Source organism: Pan troglodytes, chromosome 2 (genome assembly GCF_028858775.2).
Source record: "Pan troglodytes isolate AG18354 chromosome 2, NHGRI_mPanTro3-v2.0_pri, whole genome shotgun sequence".
NCBI lineage: Eukaryota > Metazoa > Chordata > Mammalia > Primates > Hominidae > Pan > Pan troglodytes.
The window spans coordinates 129,716,075-129,741,423 of record NC_086015.1 but is presented as its reverse complement, the minus strand read 5'-3'; the positions used below and the strand labels follow the sequence as shown (position 1 = coordinate 129,741,423).

The 25,349-nt window shown below is 54.7% G+C and overlaps 1 protein-coding gene across 2 annotated transcripts in view; it reads left to right on the top strand.

Moving 5' to 3' along the window:
* UROC1 (urocanate hydratase 1) overlaps positions 1–25,113 on the top strand; it is a 37,992-nt gene extending 12,879 nt beyond the window's left edge. The window contains exons 7-21 of one of the 2 annotated variants that reach the window (XM_016941852.4): positions 993–1,059; positions 1,160–1,303; positions 2,927–3,015; positions 5,056–5,203; positions 5,686–5,786; positions 6,130–6,309; positions 6,851–6,948; positions 7,582–7,654; positions 8,818–8,939; positions 10,882–10,952; positions 14,467–14,565; positions 17,623–17,722; positions 18,719–18,800; positions 23,500–23,599; positions 24,483–25,113. In XM_016941852.4, coding sequence (XP_016797341.2) covers positions 993–1,059; positions 1,160–1,303; positions 2,927–3,015; positions 5,056–5,203; positions 5,686–5,786; positions 6,130–6,309; positions 6,851–6,948; positions 7,582–7,654; positions 8,818–8,939; positions 10,882–10,952; positions 14,467–14,565; positions 17,623–17,722; positions 18,719–18,800; positions 23,500–23,599; positions 24,483–24,623 — 1,615 coding nt within the window. In that variant the 3' untranslated portion in view covers positions 24,624–25,113. The remainder of the gene's footprint in view (positions 1–992; positions 1,060–1,159; positions 1,304–2,926; positions 3,016–5,055; positions 5,204–5,685; positions 5,787–6,129; positions 6,310–6,850; positions 6,949–7,581; positions 7,655–8,817; positions 8,940–10,881; positions 10,953–14,466; positions 14,566–17,622; positions 17,723–18,718; positions 18,801–23,499; positions 23,600–24,482) is intronic. The other variant, XM_016941851.3, reaches the window with a different exon arrangement.
* Positions 25,114–25,349: the final 236 nt, after the last annotated feature.

Sequence of the window (25,349 nt, the reverse complement as noted above, 5' to 3'; positions counted from 1 at the left end):
TTCAAGTGATTCTCCTGCCTCAGCCTCCCAAGTAGCTGGGATTACAGGCATGTACTACCACGGCCAGCTAATTTTTTGTATTTTTAGTAGAGATGGGGTTTCACCATGTTGGCCAGGCTGGTCTGAACTGCTGACCTCAGTTGATCCGCCCACCTCCGCCTTCCAAAGTGCTGGGATTACAGGCATCAGCCACGGTGGCCGGCAATGCAAAGTATTTCATCAAGCATTATAAATGGAGCTACACTGAAAAGGAGATCCCTCTCACATCCTAGATTCTCCAGTTGACAGTGTCTCCTGTGTTCTTCCAAACACTATCTATGCATGTGGGCTTGGCAATTTAGGTGGTTAGACCATTCGAGCTGGCCTCTGTGCCTTGCCTTTCCCACCTTCACAAGAGAGCTAGGAGATTGCTGCATTTCAGGAAGCAGATCTCATGTATTCTTCCTTTACCTGCAATGTTCAATTGCACTAATTTATTTAACCCTTTTGCCTCCCAATCTGGCTTGCTTCCATGGGCACAGTGCAGGGCCCTGTCCCTCTCTGCCGTGTGGTGTTTCCGCCGCTCACTTCTCTCGTCTCCGGTGGAGGGGCATCTCAGCAGCTTCAGGTCTTGGCCCTTGCACCTAAAGTTGCGGTGAACATCCTTGTGTGTGTCTCTACCTGGCGTAAGCATGTAGTGTGGGCATGCTGCACACGTTCAGCTGGAGTCTATACAGCCAAATATTCCCCAAAACAATTCTTCACCAATTACACTACAGTTTTTAACAGAACAAAATCTGCTTGTAAAATGTCTGGAAGGCGAGAGGGGACAAGGGTGTCCATAGCCTTCTTGTGTTCTCTGTGCTCTCTCTCTCTATTTTATGTGAAGGAGAATATATTAATGCCTATTGGGTAGTTAAATACTAATTTTCAACCTCCTAAAAGGAGTGGCTGGGAGGACCTGGGCCTGGCACTGGCTGAGCCCTGGGCTTGGCTTCTCTCCCTGTGGTCAGGTACGGCCAGATGACAGCAGGTAGCTACTGCTACATCGGTCCCCAGGGAATCGTTCACGGCACTGTGGTGAGAGATGGGGCCACGCCTGGCTGTGGGCTTCCCAGCATGGGGGGTGGAGGGGGCGGGCTGGGAGTGGGCAGTGAGCCCCCACCTTTTCTCCCTGCAGCTCACCATGTTGAATGCTGCACGTCGGTACCTGGGCATCGAGGACTTGGCTGGGAAGGTCTTTGTCACCTCTGGGCTCGGCGGAATGAGTGGGGCTCAGGCCAAGGCCGCAGTCATCGTGGGGTGCATCGGTGTGATAGCAGAGGTGAGCTGGGGGGCTCCTGGCCTTCACTCCTGCCTGCCTCCCTCCCTCCCTCCCTCCCTCCTTCCCTCCCTCCCTCCCTCCCTCCCTTCTTCCTCCCGGATCACTTACACCACAGACCCCCCCTTCTCATCCTTCCTTGCCCAGGCCACCCTTGCCTCCTCCACAAAGCCCCAGTGGACCTCACTGGGTGGGTTCCCATGGGCGGCGTAAGCTTCCTGCCTTCAAAGTGCCCATCACCCTGCATGGGCAATGCCTGTCGACTGCCCTCCCACAAAACTCTGACCACAAAACTCTGACCGTCTATTTATGGGTATAGCTTTCCTGTATCCCACCACATCCTTGGAATACAGATGGGAGGGAATGAATGTGTGTGAATAAATGAACTCATAGACTCCCCACCTTGAACAGGTGGGGAGGCAGAGAGGTCACCCTCCATAGAGGTGAGTGCAGGCAGCTTTCCCTCAGTGGCCGCATCATCTTAGTTATTTGAGTTTCTATAAAGGAACACCTGAGGCTAATTTATAAAGAAACGAGGTTTGTTTGACAGTTCTGCAGGCTGTACATGAAGCATAGTGCCCCCATCTGCTTCTGTTGAGGTCTCAGAAAGCTTCCACTCATGGTGGAAGGTGAAGGGGGTCTGGTGGGTCACACGGTGAGAGAGGGAGAGCAGGGAGAGGAGAGGGAGGTGCTGGACCTTTTAAACAACTAGCTCTTGTAGGAACAGAGCAAAAACTCAGTCATTACTGCAAGGACTGCATCAAGCCATTCATGAGGAAGCTGCCCCATGACCCAAACACCCCCCATCAGGCCCCACTTCCAACACCAGGGATCAAATTTCAACATGAGGTTTGGGGGACAAATATATCCCAACTATAGTAGGCTCTTGCATCTTTCTTTGGTGGGTGCTAAGGAGAGGACGGGAAGTCGGAAGTGGAGGAGGCAAGGAGCCTTGAGGCAAGCCTTGGCGATATGTGCCAGTGGGATTTGCACTCAGTTGATGCCAAACCTACATCATACGTACCTGTGCTTGTTAGGAGTGCACCAAACTGCAGGTAACAAGAAACCTACCTACAGTGGCTTGTGTAAATAGGGTTTTATTTTTCTCACGTAACCAACAGTGTTGGCATTGGTTTGGCAGCTCAATGATGTTAATATCTCTAGATTCCTTTGCGCTTCCCTTGTAGAAACAATGGCTGCCCCTACCCTAGCCATCCTATCCATGTTCAAGACAGGAAGAGGTGAGAAGGGAAGTGTCTGCTATGACTCTATTTTTTCAGGAAAGTCATGTCTCCAAACCCCCTCCTTTTATCTCATTGGTCAGTCTTAGATGAAATCGATGTTCTTATCTGCAAGGGAGGATGGAGATCGTGGACAGGTCCTTGTGATTAGCTTGGACGTAGACCATCTCCTGGGGCTGAACCGTGTCACCCTGAACACTACCTGGGTTCTGCTTATAAGGGAGGCGGAAGAAGGAATAAATAGAGGGAGGGCAGCTCATGGTGTCTTCCCTGAGACTGTGTTATAGAAAAGCAAGGGACCTACAGGGGATGACACCTTCCTAGTTGAGGATGATACACTTAGGGAAGATTTGTAACCGGGTGGCCCCATGTCTCATGGCCCCAGGTGGATAAAGCAGCCCTTGAGAAACGCCACAAGCAGGGCTGGCTGATGGAAGTGACTGACAGCTTGGACCGCTGCATCCAGAGGCTCAGGTACAGCTCCAAGCTCAACTCCGGACACCTGACACCTGACACGTGGCAGCAGGAGGCCACGAGAAGACCCCCATGGGGCAGCTTGGTGTGGGCCTGTTTAATGCCTGACAGCTGGCTACATGTGGGCACCACACATACATGCACATGTACATATACATGCACACACACACACACACGCACACAAGGGCTGACCCGCGGGTGGTGATAGGGCAGAAGCCTCTGGAAGAGCCTCCAACATTCCGTCATTGCCGGCTGCAGCCACTGGGCTGTGGGCTTGGTGTCAGACACTTGGCTTTGATGGGCTTCAGGTAGCCTTCTTGGGGTTCCCATGCTCTTACCTGGTTCTGCGAAGCATGAATCTTCTTTTCCCTGCTGTGTGGGCTCGCAGAGCTGGCCCGGCCTGTGATAGGGGCTGCCCTGCGCTGTTGCAGTGGCGAGCCTGTGAGGCGTGCACTCCCTCCCTGTGCTCCAGGGCAGAGCTTCGCCCACGGTGCTGAGGGGCAGTCGGTGGGTTTCTCCACCTCAACCCTAGGCAAAGTCTTCAGAGGTATTTCAGTGGGATGGTGGGAAGCCTGCCTTGGGGGCTCCTGCTCGGATGCCACTTTTGAAGCATTCTCTCAATTAATTTACTGCGCAGAGCAGAGTCCTGTTACGGGAAGACACATCGGTGCAGTGGTTACCCACCTGGCTTCGACTAGAATCTCCACAGGGGCTTAAAAGCTGTTTCTGATGAAAATGTAAACAAAATTTGAGAAATGATGCAGTGAACTATTTTGACCTATCATTCTAACATACCAATCCAACCACATTGCACCCTCTTTAGAACTCTCAGATAATTTTTCATCAATGATAGAAGAAATTCCACACTCCAGGTGTGCTGTGAGGGGCTTCCCCGACCTAACTCCCATCCCTATTCAGGCTGTTTAGCATCCTGAGTGTGTGCATGTACACACACACACATAAACACACACACATAAACACACACAACATGCATGCACACACATATAACCACACAGACACACCCACATACATAAACACACATATAACACACACATAAACACACAACACACACATGCACATACATACACAGAGAACGCAGCACACATGCACGCAAGCTTGCACACACAAACACAACACACATGTAACACACATGAACACACTTAACACACATAAACACATACACAGAGAACACAGCACACACATGCGCACATACTTGCACACACAAACACACACAACATATGCATGCACATAAACAGACACATAACACACAACACATACATAGACACACACATAAACAGACACACAACCATGCATGCACACACAGGCACACACAGTGCACACATGCACACACATAAACACACACATACACACACATAAACACAGACACAGACATACACACATGCACACACAAACACAAACATGCATAAATACATAACTCATGCACAAACATAAATACAGACATAACACACACATGCATACACACTAACATGCATAAACACAATACGTATGCACACACATGCACACACAACACACAATGCACATATACATAATAAACACAAACACATAACACACATACATGCACACACAACACACATAAACACATGTAAACACATGTACACAAACATGCATGTAACACAAACACAAACGCACACAACACACATGCACACATGCATAAACATGCACAGAGACACACAGCACACACAAACACAAACACATAAACACGCAGGCGCACACACACATAAACACACAGACACATGCACACACCATAAACACACACAGACACACACACACATGCAACACACACACGCACATGCCCATAACATATATTCTCACACGCATACATACACATATGCATATACACGCATATATACATATATATGTACAAATGCATGCACATCCACACATGAACACACACACATACACATACATCAAAATCAGTTTAAGGAACTGCCTGGAGCAACCTGTCTGCCACACTTCCGCAACCCCTGAGCTGAGGAAGACCCATGGGAATGGAGTGAGCTCTGCTCACGGTTCCCACAGGGTCCTTCAGCTGGGAAGGCAACAAGCCCTGGGCTGGGCCGGCCTCCCTGCTGCCCTGGGACTGTGTGTCCTTTCCTGCTTTGTCAACCTTGCACCCCTGGGGGAGGGGAGGTGCCTGGCTCCCTCGGGCTTCTCCAGGCCACTCCTGGTAAGCATTCAATCTGCTCTTTCTTGGGGGCCATACCACCTTCCCTGCGTATTGCTGCTTTTTGATATCTCTACTACCTGCAAGGCCTGTTCACATCTTCTGTTCCCCAAAATATGCTTTGATTTTTCCTGTCCTATTTTTCCGAATAATTTTGGGAATCATCTTTAGTGAATCCTGCAAGTCTGGGACCACCTTGGGTGGGTTCTGTAAAGACCCCTGTGGAGGTCCCACATCAATAACCCAAATTCCATGGATTGCCCAGGCAGTTTTGCCACTGCCATGTGGGTTTTCTGGTCTGGGGCATTTGGGTCTGGATTTTCCCTTTATAGTTTTGTGTCCTGGACAAAAGTCGGGGTCCTGCAGGCATGCTTCATGGCCCAGCCCCATGGCCCCCACGCTTGCACACAATACCTCTGGTGGCCTCCTGCGTCTGCCCCTGTGTGCAGCTGGGGTGCAGGTGTGTCTGGGGCACCTATGCACAGGTGCGGGGGGCACCTGTTCTGCTTTTGTGTCCTTCCAGGGAAGCAAGGAAAAAAAAGGAGGTGCTCAGCCTTGGTTACCATGGCAACGTGGTGGCTCTTTGGTGAGTGGGGGTTGGAAGTTGATGGCCAGCTTGGGAACCCAGATGGGGCCCCCTGAGCAAAGACCTCAATGCTGACCAGGAGCTGCCGGGACACAAAGCTTTGAGCCCCAGTTCAGCGCCACCCTTGTTGGCCCACACCCTTACCCAAGCTTGAGGCAGCCGTCCCTGCCCTGCCCACAGCCTTCCCGTAGGTTCTCTTTCCAGGGGGAAAGCAGGGTCTGGCTCGGGCTGTGCCTGCTGGATTTGTGGGTGGGAAAATGTGCTAGGGTCCCCACCTGGCTGGCCCCAGACTCTGGGCCCAGGCTGTGTGTGGCTTGCACTGACCACCGCATGGCTTCCCCAGGGAGCGCCTGGTCCACGAATTGGACACGACGGGGGAGTGCTTGGTGGACCTGGGGTCAGATCAGACATCCTGCCACAACCCGTTCAATGGCGGCTACTACCCTGTGCAGCTCAGCTTCACGGAGGCCCAGAGCCTCATGGCCTCCAACCCTGCTGTGTTCAAGGACCTGGTCCAGGAAAGGTGCTACTTGGAGTTGGGGGTGGCAGAAGCATTTGGCCTGGGCAGACCACCTTGTCCTGCTCTGGCCACCACCTAGTTCTCCAGCAACCAGCTGCTTGGCCTTGGGCAAGACCTTAACCTCTCTGAGCCTCTGACTCCACCCGTCAGACGGAGTCATGACACACTTACCTCTCGGCAGTGCAGGGGGACAAGCTGAAGTGACATTTGCTGAATGCCCAGTGTAGTCCCAGCATGGCGCCAAGTAGATGCTGGGGTGTGAGACCTCTCTGGGGCATCTGTTTTTCCCCAGGGCCTGATGGGGTTGGGGACCAGGAAATGCTTGTTTAGGGAGTTGCCAGCTGGGCCTTGAAAGGTGCAGAGGTTCTAAACAGATGACAGGGGCAGGGGCATTCCAGGTGGGTGGGGCCGACCCGAGGAGCAGGAGCAGTCCAGGCAGTGGGGCTGGAAGTTGGCGGGGAGCATGGCGGGTGCGACTGCGGGTGCCACATTGGGGAGGCCCCACGGCCTCGCAGCGGTGGTGCTGACCCATGGCTTGTTGCAGCCTGAGGAGGCAAGTCTCAGCCATCAACAGGTTGGCCGAGGAGAAGTTCTTCTTCTGGGACTACGGCAATGCCTTCCTCTTGGAGGCCCAGAGAGCAGGTAGGAGGGAGGAGGAGGGAGGGGCCACCACCCTGGGCCCAGCCTCTCGGGCCAGTGCCACTGGCTCCCACCTCACTCGGAGGTGCCATGGGTGGCCCAGCGAGTCCTGACCGAGGCTTCGCTGTGCCTCTGCCAGGCCTTCTGGATGCTGAGGCCCAGCCAGGTAGGTCAGCCTCTCTGGGCCTCAGTTTCTCCATGTGCTTTAGGAACATAAAGTCCCATACGGAGAGCAGGTACAAGAATCAGGTGCAAGCTCCAGTCCCAAAATTGCAGCTTTCCTTTTCTGTGATGGAAACTTCCTTCTGTAAAATGGGCAATTCTTTCATGGGGTATGAGGTTCAAAAGGCACAGTGTCCGCAGTGGGAAGCCCCCCCAGCCCTGTCTACCTCCCTGCAGCTGGCGGGCTCTGGCGTGCTGGAGGCTGACACAGCGTCCATGGCAAGCACATGCATCCTGCACCTGGCCACACAGCAGCATGCTGGCCACGGCTGCCCCTGCTTTTCTCTTCTTTTACATGAAAAAGACCTTGTGCATCCTTCCCCAGCCTCCCTCTGGGCCCTGTGTTTAAGTTGCCATCTAGGGTGGCCATGGGTGTCCTGCCTTGGGTGGTGACTGTCCGGGCTCTGCCCACAGGAGCGGATGTGGAGAAGAAAGGTGCTGGCAGGACAGAGTTCCGCTACCCTTCCTATGTGCAGCACATCATGGGGTGAGTGATGGGCGGCTGCCACATCTAGTGTGCCCAGTGCCACCCCTGCCCCCTTCAGGGTCTGCGTCCTGGGTATTTAAGTTGGAGAAGCTTCAGCCTCTGACCGCCCCTGAGGTCATGCGCTGAGACCTCCACACTGCCCCAAAGTGGCCAGGCTCCGTCCATGGGTTTTCCACCGCAGACAGGCAGGTGAGGAGGAAATGCAGACGAGAGACACCTCCTGCAGGGCCTCAGTGAGAACAGGGGGCTGCAGGATCTAGAAGCTGAGGCCACTTCCTGGCAAACAACTGCATCTGAATGATATGTCTTCACAGGCCCTCGTGGGTGGCTGATGGCTGGATCATGAAGCCCAGCACCTGCTGTGGTCCTGGGGGTCATGGGCCTCTCTGGCCATGGGGGTGCAGGTCTAGGGAAGGCCAGCAGCCCAGGACAAGCAGGGGATGAGGGCGGGAGCCAGAGAGGAGCCTGGGCCAAGCTGAGAAGTCTGGGCTTTCTGCTGGGGGCAGGAGGGACCACATGACTTTTGGAAGATGTGCCAGTCCTCAGTGGGTGCCACATGGGACGAGAGAGAGATGGAGGTGAGAAAGGCAAGTGCCACTCACCATCAAGCTCACTGTGGGGTGGAGAGGTGGGAGGGGCTGAGCACTGTCAGCTGGCACTCTCCGGAGAGGGAGGGCTGCCCAGGAGGAGGCACCCCCTGGCCCAGCAAGTGCAGCAGCCCAGGGAGGGCCCAGGCCACGGCATCCTCCCCCCAGGACAGCCCTGTCCTGGAGCCTGGCTCCTGGGAAGATAAGCTCACCTAGGGCGAGTTCCCCAAGGCTACAGCCCCAGGTTGACTCTCCTCTCAGTGTGACTGTCACTTTTAGGTGACGGATTTTCTTGTCATCTGTAACAGCAATTGGGGTCATTTCTGTTTGCCCAGGTCCCAGCTCCCCACTCCTGTAGCTAGAGATGGTACAGCCAGGAGGCAGGGATGGAGGGCTGGGGGCACTGGGACACAGAGAGGGGACAGGGAGGCCCCTGGAACTTTCTGTCCAATGACAGCTTAGGGGGTTCCACCCCTGACTTCCGGATGCTGAGCCCTCCTCCCTGGCATGCTCACACCTGCACCCCCTCCCCCAACAAGCCAGGGGCCCAGGGTGAGGAGGCATCTGTGCTTGCAGGGACATATTCTCCCAGGGATTTGGGCCTTTCCGCTGGGTCTGCACATCGGGGGACCCCCAGGACCTGGCGGTCACAGACGAACTGGCCACATCTGTGCTGGAGGAAGCCATTGCTGATGGAGGTGACGCCATTGGTGGGGATACCCATGGGTGGGTGGCCCCCCCAAAGCTTCTGCCTCCATAGAGACGAGCTTCCATAGCAGGCCCACCTAGCTAATTCTGGGAGGGAACCTGGGCACAGATGACTTTGTGAGTCTGGTGGGTGCTCAGCTGGCAACACAAAGGGACTTAAAGAAACTTGAGTGAGTTGCAAAGATCCTGGTCCCCAAGTGTTGTTCTCAGCCGTGGAGGCACAGGCCCCACCCACACCAAGCCTCTGCCCTCCAGAGCTGTCCTGGGCTCTGCCAGTGAGGACCTCTGGCTGCGAGTGACAGAAAGCCCCTCAAAGCGGCTGAAGCAGGACGGTCCAGGGCTAGGGTGGCCAGGCAGCAGTGGCCGGGGCCAGGCTTTCTGGGCAGCCCGCAGCACACCACAGTCCCTCTCAGACCCAGCCTCCCCCTCCACGTGGCCAGGGCAGTGCTGACAGCAGTGCTTCTAGTTCCTTCTTGCTGTCTTCCATGATGAAGCTGCCTCCACATGCTCCCGCCAGCCTTCCACGCCTGCCAGGTCCACAAGGGTCTCCTCTGCATCAGGGTCCCCCATGTTCATCCTGGGTTTTGCTGATGCTGAGTGTTGGTTCTGCCAGAGGGTTGTGTTTTTCCATGTCTACATGGCCTGCCTGGTTTTTAACCAACCTTTGCTCTCGTTGAGTGGGTCTGACGTTGTTGTTTCATGGTTATTTTATGACACTTCCTCTGTTGTTGCAGTTCTTACCCCGGTCTCTCTGCAGCTTTCCTGCAGGTCGGGTGGCTTTTCTGTGTGGGTCACCAGCCTCTGCTGTGTGCTTCACATCTCTAGGGCCCTTACACCCTGCTGCTGGCCAGGTTCGGTGGGCTGGGCAGGGGCCCAGGTTACACAGACTCAGAGTAGGAGAGCCAGGCAGAGGGGAGACGTGGTCACCTGTGGAGGAGGAGGCGGGCAGGGGCCCAGGCAGGAGGTCAGGGGAAGCAGGGGCCTTCTCTTGGGGGTCTGGTCAGATGTCTCCTGGGCTTCCCTGGTGTGAGAACAGCAGGCAGCCAGTGGGGAACGACCAGCCCTCCGGAAAGAAGCCCTGAGCTGCTGCACCCACGAAGACCCTGGAGTAAAGACTCCAGGCCTGGCTGGTTTCCAGGCATGCTGACCCAGCTCCACATGCCCGCAGCACACGCCCTGCGGCATCTCCACCAGGCAGATACTCTAGTCGAAGGCTGTGAAGTCACAGGAGTGAGGGATTTCTATTACCTTCATTTTAATATAATTTGGTAAAAGTGTAAGCTTATTTAAAATTTTAATGATATTTATGTTAACCACTGGCTCCCACAATTTCTGGAAAATTACCAGTCTGCTTTCACGAGCTGGTCAGGCTGGCTCCTGTGCCCCCTCACACGCACACATACTCCGTGAGCTTGGCCAGCTAGCTCCTGCATAGGCCAAGTTTATTTTCACCTCAGGGCCTTTGCACTGACTGTTCCCTCTGCCTGGAAGGCTGTTCCCTCAGAGCTTCCTTGTCCGGTTCCTTCCCAGCCTTTAGACTCAGCTTGATGGCCACTTCCTCAGAAAGCCCCCGCATCCACCATCCTGGGGAGCCCTCAACACAGTCCTGTGTTCCTCACGGCCTACAGCGGTCTTTGTTCCTGGTGCCTTGCTCAGTGTTGGTGTATAGTAGGCACTGAATAGCTATTTGTGGAGGGACCGAGTGCATCAGGCAGTGCGCTGCACGGCTGTGCATTATTAATTCATGGGGCCATTGGCACTGCTGGTCCCCAAGTTCACAAAGGCAGGGGTGGGGTGGGGTGGGCTCCCTCACCTTGTGTCCTAGCTCAGTGGTGGGCTCGGGGCAGGGTCTGTGCTGAGCTGAGCAGCCTGCCTGAGGGCAGGTCTGTGCCCCTGGAGGGTCTCTGACGCCTGCTGTCCTCTCTCCTGCAGTGAAGGTGTCTGTGAAGCTGCAGTACATGGACAACATCCGCTGGATCCGGGAGGCCGCCAGGCACCGGCTGGTGAGGGCCCAGGCCTGGGGGAGGCTGGGGTGGCTGTGCTGTCAGAAGACTGCCCAAAGGTGAGGTGCTGCCAACGGGCGCTCAGCCTGGTCCACAGCCTCCAGCTTGCCAAGCCCTGAGAGGGTGCACACACCAGATCCTGTGTGACTGTTTGTGCCAGCCCCATGGTGGCCACACTGGGAGGGGAAGCAGCCCAAGGGGCTGCTGGAGAAAGAAGCCGGGGACCTTTAAAGGGTGGCCTGGGAGAGGACACGGAGAATTTGGAACCCTTGTGCATTGTTGGTGAAATGGTGCAGCCACATGGAAAACAGGAGGAAGCTTCTGCAAAAAATCAAAAATAGAATTACCCTATGACCCAGCAATTCCACTTCTGGATGTGTAGCCCAAAAAATTGGAAGCAAGGACTCAGAGAGATACTTGCACGCCCATGTTCACAGCAGCACTATTCACAATGGCTAAGCTGCGGAAGCCACCCAGGTGTTCCCTGATGGACGAATGGATAAACAAAGTGTGGGTTAACCATGAGATGGAATATGACTCGGCCTCAAACGGAAGGGAGTGCTGACACACGCGACAACATGGATGAACCTGGAGGACACCATGCTAAGTGAAATAACCCAGTCACAAAAGGACAAATACTGCAAGGTTCCATGTCTATGAGGTCCCTAGAGCAGTCAAATTCATAGAGACAGAAAGCAGAATGGTGGGTGCCAGGGGTTGGGGGATGTGGAATGGGGAGATGGATGGGGCAATGGTTTTACATTATGAATCGACTTAATACCACTAAACTGTGTACTTAGAAATGGTTAAGATGGTACATTTTATGTATGTATATTTTATAATTTAAAACGTAGAGGGGGAAAGTGGCCTGGGGCTCTGGGGCAGCGACTAGAGTTGGGCAGGTCATTCTTCATCCTGTTACTCAACAAATAGAGGCAGCCCTGCAGAGGAAAGAGTTTGGGCTCTAGAGCCAGGCTGCCTGGGCCTGAGAAACCTCCCATATCCTCAGCTGTGTGACCTGGGGTGAGTGGTTCAGCCTCTCTGAGCGCCACGCCCTCATTTGCAAAGCGGAGACGGTGGTGGCAGTGTTTAGAGCAGGCCCCTGTGGCCCTGCTTGTACAGGGGGTGTGTTGTGAGGCTGAGCTAACAGATGTGTCTTGCCCAGTTTCTGCTGGGTGTGTGTGCAGGAAAGCACCAGCAGGGAGGGGTGGGTGGGGCTGCCTCACACAGAGTGGCCAGGGAAGGGGTCCAGCATGTGCATCCAGGTCTACATGCTGAGAGGGTTGCAACCATGTGACAATCGAGGCAGAGGGACCAGCCCGTGCACAAGCCCCAGCCTGTACACAGGCCCCACGGTGGCAGTAGACTGGGTGTAATGAGGACAAAACAGAAGAAAAAGTGGGCATTTGGTTCATACACCTTTGGCCATGGACCGTGTCTGAACTAGTGGGTCTTGGCCCAGGAGTCCCAGGCCAGGAGAGGCCTGCCCCTGTCCTGGGCTGTCTCATCCATATGCAATGGTTTGCATTTGTATCCAGCCTCAGAGTCCCCGTGCCAACAGCATCTCTGTGACGGTGCTGAGTCAGAGATGCCAAGGCCAAGACTCGGAGGCTGGAGCTGCAGGGTCAGTGCAGAGATGGGGTGGAGAAGAGAGGGGGGATAGCCTGAGAGGATGGATGCCAGCATGGCTGAGAAGGGGCCGTGGGAGGTGCCAGAGTTGAGGGTGTAAGGGGTGGATGCTGCAGCTGGAGCTGCAAGCAGGGTGCGTCTGCTTTGACTTAAAGTCCCCTGGAGATTGTGTGCCTCCTGATACTTACTGTTGCTTTCTCTTCTGAACGGTGACTGCAGAAGGTAAAATTTTTTGATTTATTTTCTTTTAATGTACCCTCTTGACAAAGTGGGCAATCCTATGTCAGTTCCTCACCAATTTTTTTCTGGATCCAAAAAATCTGAAAATCTCTGCAGTGCTGATTCACACGAGTAGTTTTTCTGAAAAGGATTTGAGGCAGCTGGTGTGAGTAAAATAAGCCTGTTCTCTAGGAACCCATGAGGGAGGAAGAAGCAGCTAGACTTATTGTCCCGGCCAAAGCTGAGCTTGCGGTCAGGTGCACAGCTGCTTCCGTGGCCCGGCCCTGCCGCCTTTTACCAGCTCCTGGTCGAGCTCACCAGCAACTGGGGCAGACGCCTGCATCTTCTTTGGAGAAACCACGGTTTCTCAGCCTCAGCGTACTGACATTTGGGGCTGTACAAATTTTCTTTAATTATGGTAAATTATACATAAACATAAATTTTACCATCTTAACCATCTTTGCCATTTTTGAGTGTGCAGTGCAGTGGCTTCAAGCACATTCATACTGCTGTGCAGCCATCACCACCATCCATCTCAGAGCTTTTTCACCTTCCCAAACCAAAACTCTGTCCCCATTAAACACTAACTCCCCATTCTACTCCCACGGCCCCTGGCACTCAACAACCTCATATAAGCGAGATCAGACAGTGTTTGTCCTTTTGTGTCTGACTTATTTCTCCTATCATAATGTCTTCAGGGTTCATCCATCCATGTTGTAGCATGGGTTGGAATTTCCTTCCTTTTAAGGCTGAATCACAATCCACTGTATGGACAGACCACGTTTGGTTCATCCGTGCACCGCGCTGGATACCCAGGTCGCCTCCACCTCTCAGCTGTTGTCATGCTGCTGTGAAAGTGTGTGCACATATCTCTTGGAGTCATTGGGGGCTTCTTCATCATGGGGGCCATTGTAGAGTATTTAGCAGCATCCCTACCCATGCCAGCAGCACCCAAAAATGTCTTCAGTCATTGCCAAATGTCATCCTGCTTGAGGACCGCGGGGCTACACAGTGACTAATTTCATGCGCTGAAGCTGTCTCCCGGGGACAACCACCCATTACTGTCAGGAGATGCGATCACTGGGTGGCTGAGCTCGTGGGTGCAGCAGACAGACAGAGGGCCCAAGGTCAACCTGTAGACAGGTGTCTCCACCTCTTGGGGCCATTTCCTCATCTGGAAAATGGAGCTTGTGATGAGGATGACAGTATCTTCCCATAAGACTCACAGACAAGAGGCTGTATGGCACACTGAGAGTGGGGCAGGCCCAATGCAAACTTGCCCTGGATGGCGTTGATGTCATCACTGTGGGATGGAGCAGGAGCAGTGCTCGCAATAGGTAACCTCCCTGGAGCACAGATGGCTCAGGGGCTCCAAGGCCCCTCTGGGGATAATCTGGGATTGGGGGAGGTGTCTGGAGGCCCAGACTACAGTGGACATGTGGGGCCGGTATGGCTGTCTAGTGGGCTGAATGTGGGGGCTCACCTCAGGCCACAGATTTGAGAGCTACCATGCACCCTGGGGGTCCTCCTGGACCTTGTTAGAGAGGCGCTCAGGCTGCCAAGGGCCATGTCCCACAGTGGAAGTGCCACCCGTGTCTCCCTGCACCCCAGGTCCTGTTATTGCTGCCTGTGTTGGCTGAGATGCCTGTTGCCCTTCTCTCCTCAGGTGGTGGGCTCCCAGGCAAGGATCCTGTACTCAGACCAGAAGGGCCGCGTGGCCATCGCTGTGGCCATTAACCAGGCCATCGCCTGCAGGAGGATCAAGGTGAGGTGTCCTGTGCTCTGGGGGAAGCATCCCTCAGCCTCTTCCCACTGCCTTTCCTGCCTTGGGCCTTCCTGCGTGTGCCTCGGCTGCACCCCACAGCCTTCTGGGTGGGGAGACACCCCCGTTGGGCCTCAGCAGCCCAGTGCTCAGGAGCAGTGGACCAGCCCCTCCCGGGAGCTTAGCTCTTCCACGGCTGAGGCCCAAACTTCCCCCTCTTTAGGGAGATCAGGTTTTGCTGAAGGTTTTGGTCCCTGGGACCAGCTGAGTAGAAGGGCTCTGCTGGGGAGGCAAGGGTGAGGCGGCTGTGAGGGGGTGGTGGGAAGGAGGGCCTGGGGGAGCAGGAGCAGTGCTTGAAATAGGTAACCTCCCTGAAGCATAGGTGGCTCAGGAGCTCCAAGGCCCCTCTGGGGATAATCTGGGATTGGGTGAGGTGTCTGGGGACCCTGCTCTGTGTGTGTCAGGCCCCATCATTGTTCCCTGCTGTGTGACCTTGGGCAGGTCCGTAGCCCTCTCCGAGCCTTGGTTTCCCTCTTCTGTGAAAAGAGACTAAAAAGCATGTGTGTGAGGACTGAGTGAGTCAGCTTCCACAAAGTAACTTTAAACATCTTTATGGAGTTCCCTTTTCTCAAGCAATGGCAAACTTCCCTAGCTTTTGCTCATTTTGCCAATCGCCAAGCCCGTCTCGAGGATGGAACCCTGGGCATGCTTGCTCCGAGGGGCTCTGGCTCCTCCTGCCACAGAGTTCTTGCGGGCGTCTCTCTTTTCAGAAGTGCCAGGAATGTTACTGGTCAGGTGTAAGATAGACATTGGGACAGAGGTGTGAAGACTGCCCTGGCGTGATTCTGGGGCTGGCACCGGCAGCAAAGGCAGTAGCCAGCCCTGCTGGGGCACAGCCAAATGCACCCACCCAGTGCTTCCTGGAAGCCCAGGTGTTCCCGGGGACTGCTAGGAAGCTCCAGGCACACTCGCCCCGGGCTGCGGTCAGCTGGCCAGCAGAAAGGGGTCAGTAAGCATGTGTTCATTCACTGGACAGTGCTTGGCTGAGCATGGCCACTGTGCAGCGTGTCCTAACCACCAGGGACACAGCAGAGAACAAGACAGACCCGTGTAGTGTGGTGAAGGGTGACTGACATAAAGCTGAAGGCACACATTGCGACAGGGTTTCAGAGGATGAGGAGCGGCGTGCAGGAAATGAACATGGCGAAGAGCGGCGGTCAGGACAGCCTCTCTGAGTTGCTGACGTTGAGCTGAGACCTGAATGGCCAGAAAGTGCCAGAATATCTGGGGGAAGGTGGTTTCATTGCACAGGTGAAGACGTGGGAACAGGCCTGGCCTGTTGAAGGTGGGAAAGGCAGACCTCTTCATTCAAGAGCACAGGGCATCCCAGGCTTTTGTCAGGATGCATCTTCTGGCACGGGGGCCTGTGAAATTTTGGGATCCCCTGGAGAGGTTGGGAAGATCACGCCCATCAACCAGCGCTACCTGAAAAGTTTCCAGGGCCTGGTGATAGGAATAGGACTTCTTAGCTGAAACAGCTGGGCTGCTCCCCAGGTGCACTGCAAACTGCATACTGACCTGCGTGCTCCCTCTCCTGACTGAAAGGTGCAGAGCCAGGCTGACATGCTCCCTGTGCAGAGTGTCCGACGGCTCCCCCTACTCCTTCTCTTTAGTCAGGGTTCCTCCCAGTTCCTTCACTCTGTTTTTTAAATTGCCAGTTAGAACTCATTTTCTTTTCTCTCTCTCTCTTTTTTTTTTTTTTTTTTTTTGGAGAAAGACTCACTCCATAGCCCAGGCGTGGTCTCAGCTCACTGCAACCTCCACCCCCCAGATTAAAGCGATTCTCATGCCTCAGCTCCCCGACGAGCTGTGATTACAGGCGTGCACCACAACACCTGGCTAATTTAGGTATTTTTAGTGGAGACGGGTTTTGCCATGTTGGCCAGGCTGGTCTCGAACTCCTGACCTCAAGTGATCCCCGCCTTGGCCTCCCGAAGTGTTACGATTACAGGAATGAGCCACTGTGCCCGGCCAGGACTCCTTTTCATAGCAGGCCTGCCCATGCACAGCATAAGGGAGTCAGCTGACCTCCCCTTAGCCATGGCCCTACCTGACTTCCAGGGCTGTACCACATCCATCTCGTGGGGGCAAAGCATCAGCTGGCTGCCTCTCCTGGGTATCTGAGCAGCCGGAGATTCCTGGGAAACAAGGAGTGCTGCCGATGAGTGTATTAAAAAATCAAACTCAGCATGAATGCTTTCTCTGTGCGAAAAGTCTTTGTCCTCAGAGAGACTGGCAGCACGAAAAGGCTCTTAGCAATTACCTCATCCAGGAAACCAAGAGCTATTCCCAGATGGAAGTGACCTGCCCAAGGTCTCATGGTAGGTACTGCCAAATACTCCCCCAGTGAGGCCCTCCAACACCTCCAGGCCATCAGCCAGCCACGTCTCTATTGCACAGGTCAGGGGCCAGGCTGCCTGAGGCTTGAGCCCAGACTAAGTGGACACTCGGACTTAACAATTTTTCTGCTTTACAATGGTGTGAAGTGACACTTGTTTAGTACTCTCCTCGACATACAATGGGGTTGCGTCCAAATGAATCCATCGTAAGTTAAAAATACTCAAGTCGTTTTTTACTTAGAGTACAGTGGGCTTATTAAGATGTAGCACCATCGTAAGACGAGGAGCGCCGGCATATAACACGTGTGGGGTTAAACCCCAGCTCACGACTCACTCACTCTGTGACATAGGGGAAATTTCTTCTCCTCTCTGTGCCTCCGCTTTCTCATCTATGAAGTGGGCATGATAACGGTTGTGCCTATCTGAACAGGGTGGCTGTGAGTGCTCGGTGAGCTCACACATGTATCACACACGAGTGCTGCTGGGCACACGTGAATCTATTCCAGGCTACAGATGACATCAGAAATAGTTGTGAAGAGGGTCTATTTTCCAGGAGGAGAAATCCAGCGGGTTCTGGTGTGACCTGCCCCTTGTCCTCAGCCTTTACCAGGAAGCCATGGTGGATACTGTTGGCTGACAGCTCCTGTCCTTCCATTCACAGGCGCCGGTGGTCCTGAGCCGAGATCACCATGACGTGAGCGGCACCGACAGCCCCTTTAGGGAGACCTCCAACATTTACGATGGCTCTGCCTTCTGTGCAGGTGAGGAAGATGAGAATGTCTTAAACTTTCATCTTAGATTTGGATTTTATTAAAAATTGATGCATTTAGTCAGTCACAATGTTTCAAAAGATGTTCTGGCACCTGAGAGGCTCGGCATAGAGTGACCAACCCAGGACTGAGGGGGTCTGGGATGTGGGACTTCCAGTTGTAAAACCGGTAAGTGCCAGGCACACCGGGCCAGCTGGGTGCCCTGGACGTGGGTGACCTACAGGCTGTGGGCAGCCAGGTGTTTCCTTACCTTTCCAGATCCTAGAGCTGCATTTCTTGCCTTTTTTGGCTCCTGGTCTCTTCCCCATCTTCATAGCCGAGAACCAAGAGGAGGGGGATATTCTTAGGGTTCTCCCTGATCTTCTCTGTGGCATCCATTGGGATTTTTGGGGGAAGAGCCTGCAAGAGGGTGCAAACGCCTTTACCGCTGTCCACCCAGGGGCTCACGGTCTCAGGCTGGCCTGCGCCTGTCCCTTAGCAATGTGTTGAACACTTATAAGGTGACTGGCTTGGGCTCTGTTTCTCTCTGCAGATGCTCTCAGTCCCCAGGTTTCAGGTTGGATGGTTGTCCTGGGACCTCAGTTCCCTAATGGGGTCAAGGGAAGCCTATTATTTGCAGTTTGCTCCTCTGCCCCCCTTTTTAAGAGTATGAGTGACTCTCTTTGGCACTCTACTTCTCTGAACTAACACTGGTTCCACATCCCTTTTAATTCTTCTGTTCCCTCTGCTTCCGGAGTGCTTTACCTGGTGCCCAGTGCTGGAGAGCGCCACCATGGGACAACTAGACGTGTGTCAGTTTCTCCCGCTCTAGCTCCAGCTCTGCCAGCACACACGACTGCTGCTGTGAGAGGCCCTGTCCCTGGGGCCTAGTTGCCGCCCCATCCTTCCGGCCTAGCAGTGCTGGCTTAGCCAGCCAGGCTGGCCTGACTGAGCCAGGTGCCCACCCAGTGCAGGGGGTGATGAGCAGAGGCGTCTCTATTTCCGCAGACATGGCTGTGCAGAACTTCGTGGGAGATGCCTGTCGCGGAGCCACCTGGGTCGCCCTTCACAACGGAGGGGGCGTGGGCTGGTAAGAAGGTTTCAGAGGACAGGGTGTGGGCTGATGTGGAAGTTTTGGGGGTTCCTTTGGGGCAGGGCCAGGCTGAGGTTCCTGAAGTCCTGGGCCCTACCTCCCTGGTCACCTCCCCTGCCCTCACCTTTGTGGAAAATGTGTTCCTTGCGTGAGCGGAGACAGTTGACAGAACTTCAGGAGAGGACTTGCATTAGCCACCCCACCTCTCTGGGTCTCCCCAGCCACATGGGTCTCAGAGGCCTCTTAGGCTCTGCAAGAATGGCAGCCGCCCTCATCATGTCAGTTTCCAGTGTGCAGTTAGTTTCCAGCATGTCAGTTTCCATGTGTTCCCATGGAATTCCCGGCGCTTTCATGGCCAGGGTCTTCTCGTTCCTGCTCTGACCACCTCACTTGAGAGTGCAAAACCCAGCCAAGGCTCCCAGGGCAGCTGGGCTGGGGGCAGGAGACCTGGTGTCTTGGTTCCCCTCTCCTCTTGGCTCCCAGCTCTGCCCCTGCCCGGCTGTTCTCTATGAGAAAAGCTCCCCAGATCTGGGCTCCTGGTTGAAGCTGGATTCTGGGCTGCGGGGAGCAGCAAGGGGTGCTGCAGCTTCGGAGGGAGGACAACGCCCCCTGCCTGGCTCCAGTGGCCATCTCCAAACTGGCCTCTGAGCCTATTTTGTCCGGATCTAGTGGTCCCCTGCCCTCCAGAGCCAAGTCCCGGTGGAGCATTCCGACAGGCTGGCTTGGCCTCATGTCCTTGGAGGCTGCAGTTCCGCACTGCGGCAGTCAGGTGGCTGTAATTAGAGGAAAATGTGACTGAGGCTATGTCCTTTCCAACACAGGGGCTATAGAAAGCTCCTGGCAGAAAAGGGCTGCCTGGCCATTGGGTACCTGGCATTTCTGCACAGGGTTTCCTGAGTCATTTCTGGAGGGGAAGAGAGTGGCTCTGAAGGAGGCTGAGCAGTTTGCCCAGGGCCACAGAGCTGGCGATGGAGCCAGGGTCTGACTCCAGGTTCCCCAGGATCCATTATCATTGCTGACAGACAGCCGAACGCAGGAAGGGACGGGGCTGGGCAGGCCGAGGAGGAGTGCACACCCTCAGGGCCTTAGGGCAGGGACAGCAGGGCCAGAATTCAGGCAGCCCTGAGGGCAGGCCTCCCCAAGACAGGAAATGCTCCCTGCAGATTCCTAAGTTGCTCCCCCAAGGTTTCCCCCAGACTCTGTGGACAGGGACACAGACTGACCAGACACTGGGACCTAAAATCTTTTACCCTGCTGCCCTTGAGGGGTCTTTTGGGAAAGTGCCACAAATTCATCCTGGGACCCATCACACTTACACATGTACATAATCTAACCCGTAGGAAAAAATGTCTATCCCTCAACCATGGCTACTCCAAAGGGACGCCACTCCCAATTCTGTCTCCACCGTGGCTACTCCAAGGGGACGCCCCACCCCCCGCAACTCTGCAGCAGTTTCTCTTTCCTGCGCATTGATCCCTGTTTCCAGGCTGTGTGCTCACCCTCACATTCCTGGACCGACCTTCCCATGTTTCCACTTGTCTGTTGGCTCCACTCCAGGACAACCAGTGACAGCTGTGTGTTGTTTCTAGCCTCCTCTGTGCCACTGTCTCCTGCAGCCCCTCTTCCTGATTGCCCATTTGCCGTCTGTCTTTGTGCCATCTGCCCAGCGCTCACATTTAAACAGGGCACTGCTTGGCTGGCTGCAGCCCTGCATGCTCAGGTGGACGTTTGGACCGCAGGCTGCAGGACAGAGCCATCTGGCTGGGCCACAGAGTGCAAGAGATCAAGACAAGAGCCAGGCTCTTGTTCTTGGGTTGTTTGGACCTCAGAAAAGACTTTTCTGATCTCCTTTCCCTATTGGGAGGACCCAGTCAGAGGGGTGAGGCCTCCCTGTTGGTGCTGCGGCCTCACACGTGAGAGGGTCAGTTCCAGTGGCCACCGAGGGCCGACTCGGGCAGCCTCTAGGCAGCAGGTGGGTGGGCATCTGGGAGCCCACCTCAGGTGAGCAGGCTTCCAGCCGGTGTTTCCAACTTTACCTCTGCTCTTGCCCTCCTTCGGAGCCCCTTGGTGCTGACCACCAGCTCCTGAGGTTCCCTCGGTCCTGGGGCGCCGATGGGTTCTGCCGGTCCCTCCCATGGCCACACTGCGCTGGAGCTTTCTGATGCCTGCCTCCAGCTTTCAGAATCCCATCACCCATTCTCCTGTCCCTTTCTCCTCATCCTTGTGGGTTAAATAATTCCTCTGCAGTTTTGTTGGTGAGATGCAGGAGGGGCAGGCGTAAATGGCTGTGTTCTATCCACCATCTATTATATATCTGGATACTGCCACTTTTTCACACTAAACAATGTCTTACAGTGCATCTGAAACTTGAATGTGCACAGAAATCCTCTGGGGATATCATTAAAATGCAGATTATTGTATAGGCGTGCACCACCAGGTCTGAGTCAGGCCTAGTGGTGCACGCCTATAGTCCCATCTACTCAGAAGGCTAAGGCAGGAGGATTGCTTGAGCCCAGGAGGTTTGAGTAAAGCCTGGGAAACATAGTGAGACACCCTCTCTACCAAAAAAAAATAAATAAATGGGGAACAAAGTAAAAAAAAGCAGGTGTGGGGTGGAATGGAGATTCAGCATTTCTAGCAAGCTACTGGTGACACTGATCCTCTGCCCCGAAGACCTCTCTGAGTAGCCAGGGCTTCCAGGGCCCTGTCTGTGCACACAGCCCTCCCCCACCCACCCATACGCCTTCTGCCCATGTGCAGGGGACGATGCCCCGATGGACAGCCCTGGAGTGCCATGATTGACAGCAGTTCTCAGGCCATCTGCCTGCACAGGGTAGCCTTGCTGTGCCTTTGTTTCTCAATGAGAAAATAAGCATAATAATAATAACTGCCTTGTAGGCTGGGGTGAAGAGGAAATGAGCTGATAATAGCGAACACTTGTAGAGTGTTAACATGTGCAAGACCTTCTACACTATTCATGTATGTTAACTCATTGAATCATGCACTTTAATACATCTGGCATTTATATTTTTCTACTTTCATGTTTTTCTCAAAGGTATAGTTAGTTGTTCCAACACCATTTGTGAGTTACCTCAAATTCACCATTAATAGCAATGTGTTAGCGTTCCCATTTTCCTGGGATCTGCAAGTTCAGAGTTCCTCTGTGGTCAGTTTGCCAAGGTCACCTGAAGCTGAGAGGCCTTGGTCTCTGACCCTCTGGGATGCAGGCTTCTAAAACAAAATCTGTAGTTCTAATCTCCAAGAGGCCTCTCTAGCTGCGGGACACTGGGAGTGCTCAGGCCTGGGCATGGCTGTTGCTCCTCTGACAGATGAATGGTAATGACCTTAGATCGACTTGGAGCACCTCCCACGTGGAGGCTGGTGGGAGGTGTGAGGGCAACCCACTGCAGGCCATGGACTGCCCAGGTGCAGGGATGCAAGTGCAGGGTGGTAGGCAGCACAGCTGGCTCACTTGCAGGAGGGGTGCAGCTTCTGGGACCAGGAATGGCGAGTGTAGGTGGCTGCAAGGGGCACAGGGCACCTCTCACTGGCTTCCTGGTGAGAACTGGCTGAGGTTGTGGTCAGTAGGATTCAGGCTGGGCAGAGAAGCAGGGAAAGCTGGATGGGCCTGAAGGATTTGAGACAAGGGAAACTAGATGCACATTTTGCATGCTGGAAGAAAAAGGAACAGATATACTGCAAGTGAGGAATAAGAGGCAGGAGGGACACATTTGCAACAACACAACGACAGGCATTTACAAAATTAAGGGTGCTTCTTGTGTGTGACTGAAAGCTGAGAAGACTGAGCAGGAGCCAAGGCTGGATGCTTCAAGGGCAGCAGCTCGTAGGTGAATGGATGAGGATGGGGAAGGCCATCCCAAGCTGATGGGGAACAGCTCCAGTGCACATGCATGGAAGCAGCAGCAGAGCTTCAACACAGTTAATGAAGTTCAACTCATCTATTAGGAAACAAATGAAACCAAGAACATATCATGTTAGAAGGAGAGAAATGCATTAATTAGAAAACCAGAAATATTGAAAATAAAGGAACTTAGCCTTCAGATCAAGTAATCAGAAGGACCCCACCATACACTTGAGGCAAGCAGAAAGAAGAGATAAGGAAGATAAAGATCATAAGGATAAAATCAGGTGGGGCACAGTGGCCCACGCCTATAATCCCAGCATTTTGGGAGGTTGAAGCAAGAGGATTGCTTCAGGCCAGGATTTTGTGGTCATCCTGGGCAGCATAGTGAGATACCATCTCTAAAAAAATATTTTTTTTAAAGATAAAACCAGAAAGAGTGACGACTGAATTGAGTAATACAAGACACACCAAGGGGAGTGTGCTTTATAGGGCAGCACTCTGAGAATGCAGGGAGGGGGCAGCTACAGCCCACTGGGGGTACCCAGGAGGTTTCCATCAAGGGATGACCTCCAATGGGTGGTGGAAGTGGGCACAAGGCTGACGGGCCCAGCACAGGGGGCACAAGTGGGCAGAGAGGCGGCAGGTAACCACGCTGCTCCCAGCTGTGCTTGCCTACACGACTCCTGCATCCACCAGGTTGCAGAGGCCGGCGGTGTGGCGGCCCCAACCCTGACGCCGTCTCAAGCCAATGCTTCCAAAACATGGGCTTCTGCCTGCTCTGTGCAGTGTTGGGCCCCAGGAATGAACTAGAAACTCCTCTGCCTCCTGCAGGGGTGAGGTGATCAACGGGGGATTTGGCCTCGTGCTGGACGGTACCCCGGAGGCCGAGGGGAGAGCCAGGCTGATGCTCAGCTGGGATGTCTCCAATGGTGTAAGTCAGCCCAGTCCTTGCCACCTCCTGAAGGCAGGGCCTTCAGCTGGGTGATCCCCATCCACGTTTGCTGTCATACAGCATCTCCTGGGTGTGGGGATGGGGGCCGGATTCCTCTCATGACCACAGCACAGCAGCCAGGAAGAGGGAATCAGCTCAAATGGAGGTCAGGTCAGGTGATGATGGGGAGACAGGTGGGACCCAGAGAATGAGGGGAGGCTTGGAGCAAAGGCGGGAGTTCAGACAGCTTGGGTGACTGAAAGCCCCTGGGCTGGGCCCGGAGCGTGAGCATGAGGACAGAGAGGGTGCTGGCAGGAGACTCACCCCATCTCACTGGGAGCTGCAGGGCTTCTGGCAGAGCTGGGGATGGAGGTCTTCATCCCAGAGCAAGAGGTTATGTTCTAGGAGATGCCCCGGCTGTGGCATGGAAAAGTGGGTTGGGGGCAGGTGTGGTGACTGTGTGGAAGGCGGAGGCGGGGGTGGCAAGAATGGCAGAGGGGAATGGGGGAGGAGGCGTGGCATCATCCAGGGGAGACCAGGTGGAGGGAAGAAAGAGGACTGCAGGGACATTGTGAAGGTAGAGCTCAGGCTGAGGTGGATTCTAGAAGGGAGGGAGGTGCTGCGGAGGACTCAGGAGGCAAGGCCATTCTTGGAGCTGGGGGAGCAGGACTGAGTGTGATGACCGCCAGTTTCAGATCCCAGAGGAGGGCCAGAGACAGGGAGCCTAAGCTGGGGGTGGAAATGGGGCAGACACAAAAGGGCAGCTGTCCCCACGGACAGCCTCAGAGGTCCCGAAGCAGAGAGGCCCCAAGTGTGGGAGCCAGGACTCACGTGGGGAGCCCGGTTATGTTGACATGGACTGCTATCCCCCTCCTTGCCCTAGGTGGCCCGGCGCTGCTGGTCAGGGAACCAGAAGGCCTATGAGATCATCTGCCAGACCATGCAGGAGAACAGCAGCTTGGTGGTGACACTGCCTCACAAGGTGGAGGACGAGCGGGTGCTCCAGCAGGCCCTGCAGCTCTGAGGGAGCCAGGAGTCGCGGCCCCTGCCTCCCTTCCTCCCTGGCGATCCTCACCTGCCCAGCCATGGCACACACCCTTCCTGCACACCCACACTACCTGCACTTCTCGCACATCCTCACGTGGCCCTTATGGTGCCCTGTGCAGGGTGCCACCACAGCCTCATTTTACAGACAGCCCCCTGAGGCCCAGAGACATGCAACTCTCTGTCCACAACCATGCCACTTGCATGGGAGCCCTGAAGGCTGTCAAAGTCCATTTAGGGCCGAGTCCCAGGCCTGCCCGGGGGCCCTGCGGTGAACACTGGTCAAGCTCTCTCCGGCTGGGATGATCACACCCTCTGCTTCCTGGCCACCTGCCAGCCTCCATGCAACTCTGTCTGTCTGCTGCCCATCTGCTGTCTGTGCAAGCACTTTCTGGACCCTGGCACCCTGGGCTGCTGGCCTGGAGGACTTCGGGAAGGAGGATAGACCAGGAAATAAAGGGTCAACAGAGCTGTGTGCTGCACTGTGGGCTGGTGGGACGGGCAGGCCGGGTCTGCCCTAAGGATAAATGATCACTTACTGGGGAAGAAATGAGAGAGCAGGGGCACCCCCCTAGGCCAGCACAGCCTGAGGGGTACAGCAAAGGGGACCTCAGGAAGCGTGTTGGCCCCTGAGGCTGGAGTCTGGCACCCCTCCCCCAATCCCATAGCCCGGCAATGACTGGGTCCAGAGCCTCGTGAGAGGTCA